This window comes from Pinus tabuliformis, chromosome 9 (genome assembly GCF_031772625.1).
Source record: "Pinus tabuliformis cultivar Carrire ecotype Pingquan chromosome 9, CPIR1, whole genome shotgun sequence".
In the NCBI taxonomy this organism is placed as follows: Eukaryota; Viridiplantae; Streptophyta; class Pinopsida; order Pinales; family Pinaceae; genus Pinus; species Pinus tabuliformis.
Genome location: NC_142307.1, coordinates 1,623,834,721 through 1,623,843,329, shown reverse-complemented (window position 1 = coordinate 1,623,843,329; position 8,609 = coordinate 1,623,834,721). Strand labels below are relative to the sequence as shown.

Genomic DNA, 8,609 nt, shown 5'->3' with positions numbered 1-8,609 from the left:
AGACTGCCCATTTGGGAAATCCACTCTTTATTTTTTTTTCCATATTTTCTACAGTGTGCGTCCTGCGTGTCCACCTACCATTCACTATTTTTAGAGTGGGGTCATGGCAAACTTATTGTGAAATAAAACAAACAATAAATTGAAATTTGCCGTTTCCGTCAATTGCCGGAATCAGAAACCCTTTCTCAAATATTTTTGTTAGTGCCGCGAAAAGGAATAACGGGAATTCAAAACGGTTCTCCGTCAATAGGCGGACTGTTTTAGATTCAAGGCCTGTCATGCCTGGAATGTGAACAGAAATCGGGCCCTACGTGCAGAACGAGTCGGCGTACTCCTGTCGTCGGCATGTTTAGTCGAATTCGAATTTCATTTCATTTCGCTTTAATTTGGCCAGAATGTCCTCACCACGTGACGTTGGGTTGGAAGTTCTCCCATTAAATTGCGTAGCGTAGAATCGAATCCCGTAAACTCCAATAAAATGTTTTTAATAAGATAAGGTACCGGAAACTTATGCGGCAATGAATTTTGTTTTGAAATCCGAGTCTTAACCATGAGTAAAGAAGTTCGGGTTTAGTTAACCCCGGCGTTCGTTTCTTTTTGGCCAATCTCACCGTAGGTCGAACTCGTTTGGATTAAGATGGAGACCGTCCGATTTTTTCCACGTGTCGGACGCGGATGGGAAGGTAAACGCTAGGGGTGTAAAAGTGAAAACATCGGTGGTTAAAAACCAACCGGGTTGCCTTCACCTTAGGGTGAACGATCTCGTCGCTAATTCGCACTTGTGTTTTGTATCGCGGGCTTTCAGAAGGACCGACTTTAGTGTTTTCTTGTGGCAGGAAAATTGATTCGTTCTGCTGTAATCTGTAAATTTTTATGGTGTGTGCAGTCTCTTGAAATCCGCCTGGGCGATCCTTCCTTTGTTGCCGCTCTGACGTTGTGGCTTTTTGGTTGGAAAGGGTTCGTATTTGCGCCCAAGGCGCCTGCACAGGGTTGTTTTTGCTCCGTTCAGCTGGAAGACGACGCGGCGTTTGAGTGAGCTCCTTGCCCTGCGGGCGGATACCAGAACTGGGCGATTCAGTGGCGCGCGCGGAAGTTTAAAGGATTTGGCAAGCTATGCGAGGAAATCTAGAGTATTCAATCGGTTGTGGGCAAAATTGTGAAGCATGTGCTAAAACGCCATTAGAATGTGGCATGTTTTAGGGTAAAGCTCTCCAAATGACTTCTAAACCAATCTTTAAAGGATTTAACAAGGTATGCAGAAAGCTTCAGAGGATTCTCCGGGTAAAACTCACAATATTGGTATAGTTATGCGAAGACTTGCAAGGGATTCGAGAACCGATGCAAAAAACAATGAGCGCGACACGATTCTTGCAATGGGAAGAAAAATTCGTGTCCAGCGACCGCGGCAGCCGTATAGTGCACTATTATCTTAAAGATCAGCACGGAAATGCGACCCTGGCCGTTGTTGGCACCGAGAGGAGCCTGCGGCACATGGTATATGTTGTATCCGACGAGTTTTTGCATCTTCCAGGCCATGCCAAGCCGTTGAACCCTTCGTTTAAGTGGAGATCAAGAAGAGAAGTTGTTGACTGGCTTACATCTCTGCTGTCAAAAGCGCGGTCCTCAACAACGTCTTCAGGCGACCATACCACGAGTATTTCTCGTTTCCCTTAGATCATTCCTGGAAAAAACTTGTTTATTCTCTGTGGCAGCTGCCGCAGGACAGTTTTTATCTTTTCGTTCAATTTCTGGTTAAATTTAAGGAAATCTGTGCATAGTAAGACTATGTCATAATAGTGGAGACTCAGAGTATTATTACAGGGAAGAATTTTGCGACTTTCTTGCTTTCTATCTTTTATTTTATAATAGAACTTTTGCAAGCATAAGAATTCCTGCCAAGATCAAAAGATTGATGTTTATCCAATCGTGGAGTTTGAAGACCCTCTATCAAGGTCCCAAGGGACGCCGCTTCAATGATGGCGCGCCTTTGTGGATTCCGTGACATAATTTTTCTGAACAATTTCTTCTGGGAACGTTTTGACTTTGATTCTACCAGGATCTGTATAGTTTTTTTATTTTTCCATGTTTGGAAGATTCTTCCCCTTTCTAAAATATCTGTATAGTTTTTTTCATTTTTCCATGTTTGGATGTTTCCTCCTGTTTCTAAAATATTTCCACTAGCATATTGCAGCCCTGTTTTCTGCAGCACGTTCCGTTACAACTGCTCTAAAATCGAAGGATATCTATCATCGATTTCCTCTTTCAATCTTTGGAGTTTTTCTATCAGGCATTCTAGATGGGTCAGGGGAATTTCTAGCAAAACTTTGGTTGTATTTCTCCTTTCGAGTATAATGCAGTGCATTCCGTTTGAAAAGGTACTGGTTACTATTCGTGGATACTGAAATGGCCTTGTACTGGTCAGATCTACTCTTAGCGGAGTCCTCAGCTGGACAGCATGCAAACCTTAAATAATTCTACGAATTTTCGTCTATTCCAATGTCTGATTGCCCAGCTTGTAGCTTAGAGCTGCACATGTCAGCGAGTCTCAACGTCTTTGTGATGTTTTAATTCAGCCCGTGATGATGAGTTTTGTTAGCAATAAGGTGCCGCTTGTTAATGGATTAGAGATCCTCAGAAAACCTGTAACAAGACTACTCAAACACCAGCTAATTCTTGTAGCAGATCTATGCATATTCTTCACTCAGACACAGCGATTCTTCTAGCGGATCTAGGCGTATTCAGGAATATTATGTATAGGCTTATTTGTTGGAGCTGTATTATATGTTAATAATAATGATGTGGCTCCAAATATTTAGTCAGAGGGTCTCGAAAATATGTTTGTGCCATGTATACTCCTTTTGCATATATAGCTTGTAAATGGGTTCCAGGTCGATCTAAGACTTGTGATAAATGTTGCTGCAAAAGATGATAAGGTCCAGATATTTTCTTCAGATCCAACCATATTTCTTTGTGAAGTTTGATCGGCTTCTTTGTTCGAGATACATTATATGTTAAAGATGTGGTTGCCTTAATTTCTCTGGAATACTGGAAAGTGTGATACGATCCTATAATTTTGGTTTTCTTTATACAGAGATCAAAGATGAGCATTAGAGTGAAAATGGAGATTTCAGATAGTGTTTTGGTTGCGTTGTTTATTCTTCAAGTGAAAGCAAAGATTGTTCTATGAAGAGCTTTGACCTTTCAGCCCTTCAAACTGACAGATTGAGTTTTCGTAAATGTTAATATTTCGCATAGAAATGACAAAAACTCATATCTTTTGTCTGTGACGTTGGATTTACTGGCAACGAATATATCAATTCCGTTTTTGATTTGTAACTAGTTTTTGTTTTTGTGAGAGGGGGGCTGATGCATGGTGTTGGAGGATCATGATGAAGTATTTTTGTTAATCTGGCAGGAATGCCATGAGTCGTCATCGTCACTTCTCCGAGGAGATTCTGGATATCTGTTCATGTTGATTACAATGGGAGTTATAGTTGGTAATAGTTATATAAAGTAATAGAAGTTGTAGGTTTTTGGATGTTAATATGGATTTGTGTCTTGTACTAAATAGATTGCAGACTCTTGGGCATTTTATAGTTCTGATTTGCAGTTTTCTTCTATGGCGAGGTGCCTTATAAATTTCCTTGTTCACTTGTCCTAGTGAGAAGTGAGTTTCTATAAGCGATGTGTTCTAGGCTTCACAAATTACCTACAAAGCTGCTGTTCAGTCTTTCACTCTGGGATGGGGGTTCTAAAGAAGCAAAAATGAACAAGTATTGGCTTGAAACCAGTGATCATCTGGGTACGCAATGTTAGTTTATTTTAGCTTAAACATGTTTAGATATCCTCACTTCTATGATTAAGATGAGGCAAATGCAGAATCTTATTGGGTGTGGGGAGTCGGGATAACATAACATATATGGGATTTCATTGTCTCTTTCTTATTTATTTATTTTTGTTCTCCAATTATATTATCTGTTAATGTTTTGGGTGTTTCCTCTAATTTGAATTGGTAGTAAAAATCATTTGATTTTTTTCAGACATGTATTTTCAGTCGATTTTAATTTGGGTTTTCAGTATCCTCCTCATTCTGGATGTCTTTCTTTTGTTTGAAAGAGCATTACAGAGATTGATTTTGAGGTATTTTTATAGATTTTGGTACACTACCTTTCCTAGTTACTTGTTGCTTTAGTGAGAGGTCAAGCCCATAGCATGTTAATTTCTACATAATTACATACATCTATTCTTGAACTTCGTTTGCATCAAACGATACAATTGTGCTATTTTGTTGCTGTGAGGGTGTCATGCTTGTATCATGCTATTTTGTTGCTATGAGGGTGTCATGCTTGTATCATGCTATTTTGTTGCTTGTTGTGGGTTTTTTTCCATGGGCTGCATATTGCTTTGTGTTTCCATTCTTTTAAGCTTTATAGTTTTTTTGTACATAGGTTGGTTTATTTATTTATTTTCATTTTCCTCTTTCTGGTTCCTGCCTAATACTGCTGGCAAATCATAACCTTCATAATGGACTGATTAACTGCTTTTGGTCATTGTCCATTTCAGAATTTTCCAGGCACGACGCATCTCGAATTTCAGACACTGATCTTTCAAATGGGGAAGATATGGATGAACAGGACAGCTGTCTTAATAATTACAAGGTGACAAGATCTTTTACATCCTCTCTCGCTTTTTCTCTTTCCTAATTTCCCTGTCATTCTTTGTTTTAAGATTGTTTACGATACTTAGGAGTTTTGCTTATAAAAGTGTTTTTATTGATTCTTGTTTTTGGATTACATACACTAATTAGAAATATGGATTGCAGGGTAAATTTTCAAGGAAGATCAGACCTACCAGCAAGGGTATTACATGGTTAGGTTCTTCTTTTACTTGTCGAAAGCGCTTGAGGCATTACGAGTCTTTTCGCCGAAGTGGCATTACTATTTCGGTAAGTTGAAGTTCCTTAGAACCATTTATTTGAACTTCTCGTGGTTATAGCTTTGCGGGTTATAGTTTGAGCTTATACAGCTCATAACTTGACACAATATTTATTTTGTATGATAATGATTTATCTCTCTGTAACTGTTCTGTTTGATCTTGGACTTTGGTATAGTGTTTGTAATAAATTTAAGTTTTACGGTTGGTAACATTTTGTTTTATTTGGTTGTTAGGTTAATGATTATGTCTATGTCATGGCTGAAGAGAAAATTCATCATATAGCATGTTTAGAAGACATGTATGAAGACAGGAAGGCTCGGAAGAAGGTTAGAGTTCGTTGGTTTCACAGGACAAATGAAGTGGTTGGCAGTATCCCTCCTCCGCCAGCTCATGTGGCAGAAGTTTTTATCACTCCATTTCGTCAAGTCCTCAGTGTTGAATGTGTTGATGGACTGGCTACAATACTGACTCCAGAGCAATATGAGAAATGCTTGGTCAAACTCCCATCAGATGTGGTGTCTCAAATTCATGTCTGTTCCAGGCAGTTTGACAATGAAGGCATCAAACCTTTTAATTTAAATGAGATGCAAGGCTATTGGCACCAGAAGATACTTAAAAGTATTGATTTGGATGATCTGCAAGATTCTTCCAAACATGATCTAAGTGACAGCTTGGATGTGGATGAAGAAGAAGATGCAGACATTGGGATTGCACTAAAGAGATGTCCAAGAAGAAATAGACGTTCTCGAAGATGTGTAAGTAGCTCTGATCGTATTTGTGGGGGAAATGCGGTGGAAAAAAGTCGAGCTGTTTCTGGAAATGTCTTCAGACAGATGGAGGATGTTGGAGCAGATAGAGATTTTAACAACTGCAGATCTGAAAGGAGACAAGTTCTATTGGATTCAAATAAAAACACAAAAAAAAGTTGTGCATATGAACAGGAATCTGTGCCTTTTGATATTGGTGACAATATTGAAGTCCTGTGTCAAGATAGTGGCATCAGAGGTTGTTGGTTTAGATGCACAATGACAAGAAAGCTACCTCATCAATTAAAGGTTTGGTACAGAGATATTCTGAATGAAGACGGGAATGGCAATTTAGAGGTTTGTTATTTGATCCAATCATTCATTATTTGTTCAATCTGAAGAACAATTGTCCAAAAAATGACAGTGATTTGCAAACTGAGCCTTCTGTTTTTTGTTTTGTTTTGTAATTGCAATTCCAGGAGTGGATCCCGTCTTCAAGAATAGCCACTCCAGATAAATTAGGTGTGAGAATTATTGGGCGTCCTACTATTCGTCCTTGTCCACCTCAGAATATGCCTAATGGCTTTGAAGTTGGAACTGTAGTAGATGCATGGTGGAATGATGGCTGGTGGGAAGGAGTTGTAGTTATGATCAAGGAACCCTCTGATGAAGTACAAATATTTTTTCCTGGTATGTTTTCTGCTTTTCATTGTTTAATAATATAGTTCCTATGATATATACATATAATTCCAGGTTATTTTGAATTTCTGGTGGACTACCTCTTTGAGAATTTGTAACATAGCTTGTTTATCTTTCAGGTGAAAGTGTTTATTCAACATTCCATAAATGTGATTTGCGCCTTTCCAAAGAGTGGGTCCACAATCGGTGGGTTGATATGGAAAAGAATGTCGATCTAGCTGCAACACTGGTTTTGTATGATGCCAGCCAGCGTCCTGAAGCTGGGTTACATTATTCAACCTTAAGTAATGATTTTTTTGGATACGGAGCCTCACATGAATTGGGAGATCATGATCACTCGTCCAATAGAAAGTTACATATTTTTTCCCAGGTTGCAGAGAGAGAATCCAGACTGTTGGCAAGATGCGAAAATACTGAAGATGGCAATAATGATACTGTAGCAATGGCTGGGAAGGGACAGACTAAAGTTGCAGGTGGACATGACGATTTTATGAATGTTTCAAAATTTAAGAACATGACTTTGCATGACTGTAAGTCTAATATGGATGCATTCGGGAACTGGACTGATTTCACAGGGCAGAATGTCAGCAGCCCTTCAGACCAGGGAAATCAACTGTTGAACATAATTAAATTGGAGAGTGATGAGAGAGAGGCCTGTAACACTGCTAATGACGGGCCATGTAGTGACTTTGACTTAAGATGGAAGTCATCAAGGAAACGGCAACGTGCTGGTGACTCTGCTTTCTTATCAAGATCCCCAACATCTTGTGGAAAGGAGGAATCAAAACGGTTTAATGGCAGTAAGTTGGTTGATACAGATGGAATAGAGAATGACAGTGAATCCCTTTTGGGCAGAAACACTGAAGATTTGTCAAATGGACAAGAAGGGCCTATGGAAGGAAAAAATTTGAAGCAAGGTCATGAGAATCTCAAGCCCATGCACGGGGCTTCTATCAATGAAAGTCTGTTCATAAGTTCAATGCCTGTTGCTAACCTTGTGATGTCAAGATGATGGGTTGTTTGGATGGCAGCTTTGCAATTTCATTTGATTGGTTGGTTTGTTTGGTCCAGTGCAAACTGGCAAGGTTGGCAGGGCAGGTAATCTTTGGGAGTGTCTGTAGAGGATTTTGAAGTCAAGTTCAGAATTGCATGTAAGTTTTGATTCATGCCATTGTAAATTAGAACACCTGGTGAAGAATGAGTCATGCTGACATGAAATGGAAAATTCTTAGCATCCTGTAAGTTGGTAACTCTTGTCAATTAGAGATTAAGAGGCTTCTTGGTTCTTAATTTGTTTTCATATGCAGTTTTGTCATGTTCAAATTGTAATGCACAACTTTTAAACTCGAGTAGAGCAATTCTAGTGCTCCCTTCTTGTTGCATCTCTAGAAATGCAACATGTATTTAATACATCCATGTTGTACATTAAAATTATTCTGCAATGCAATCTGTGCTTTTCCAATGAATTTTGTGTGTATTTAATTGAGTTTTATTGTACTAACGGTGCCATGAGTTTCTGCAGTGCAACCTGCAATTCTTACTAAGATACGACCTTATCAAAATGAAAACAGGTTATCTTTTTTGTTGAAATAGTGTTTTTCTTTTAGCAGAAAATGCTAAAATTTTCTGCAGTGCATTGTGCATTCTTTTGTTGAGATGTGAACTGGTAGAACGAAGATTCTTTCTTGTACCAACTTACACTTGAGTTCATTACTCAGGTTCATCTATTTAAGGTGTTTAAGAGATGGATCTTGAAATTCAATGTCACTGCGGATTTGGAACAAGGAAAGAATGTACTGATTATGCCTGAGTATATTTTTTGTTTTTTAGGTATCCATAATCCAGGACCTTCTCACTATAGGTTCAGTTATACAGCTTCTTTGACTAGAAGACGATTTTCAAATTGGGTTCTGCAATAGAATCAGAGGACAGGCAGCAAGCTATGATCAAGACAGAAGTGTCAATGTTATGGTTGCTGTAAACTCGGTATTATGAAGTTTTTCTTTTCTAGGAATCATATGCAAATTTTGTTTTTTAGCTGCACTTTTCTGAGGCTTACATGTCATAGACAGTTCAGTTAAAAGCTTTCATCTTAAATACCACCTTCACATTTATGTTCTGCAAGAGAATCCAGGCAGGCAGCAAACAATGATGAAGACGGGAGCTGTAATGCGAGTGTCTGCTGAACTTAGTAGTATGGCATATTCAAGTGTGTATCTTTGCTGACCA

At 38.8% G+C, this 8,609-nt stretch overlaps 1 protein-coding gene across 4 annotated transcripts; it reads left to right on the top strand.

The window, feature by feature from the left end:
* Positions 1-751: 751 nt before the first annotated feature.
* Positions 752-8,315, top strand: LOC149155028 (uncharacterized). 4 transcript variants are annotated; one of them, XM_089443116.1, is made up of 8 exons: positions 1,522-1,654; positions 3,416-3,497; positions 3,662-3,802; positions 4,564-4,658; positions 4,823-4,945; positions 5,169-6,038; positions 6,161-6,371; positions 6,500-8,315. In XM_089443116.1, the coding sequence occupies exons 3-8, from the start codon at positions 3,685-3,687 to the stop codon at positions 7,390-7,392; spliced, it is 2,310 nt and encodes a 769-aa protein (XP_089299242.1). In that variant the 5' UTR covers positions 1,522-1,654; positions 3,416-3,497; positions 3,662-3,684; the 3' UTR covers positions 7,393-8,315. The 4 variants fall into 4 exon arrangements, with proteins under 4 accessions (XP_089299241.1, XP_089299242.1, XP_089299244.1 ...); XM_089443118.1 differs by lacking the exon at positions 3,416-3,497 and having other exon boundaries at positions 1,558-1,654; XM_089443115.1 differs by lacking the exons at positions 3,416-3,497; positions 3,662-3,802 and having other exon boundaries at positions 752-1,654.
* The last annotated feature ends 294 nt before the right edge of the window (positions 8,316-8,609 follow it).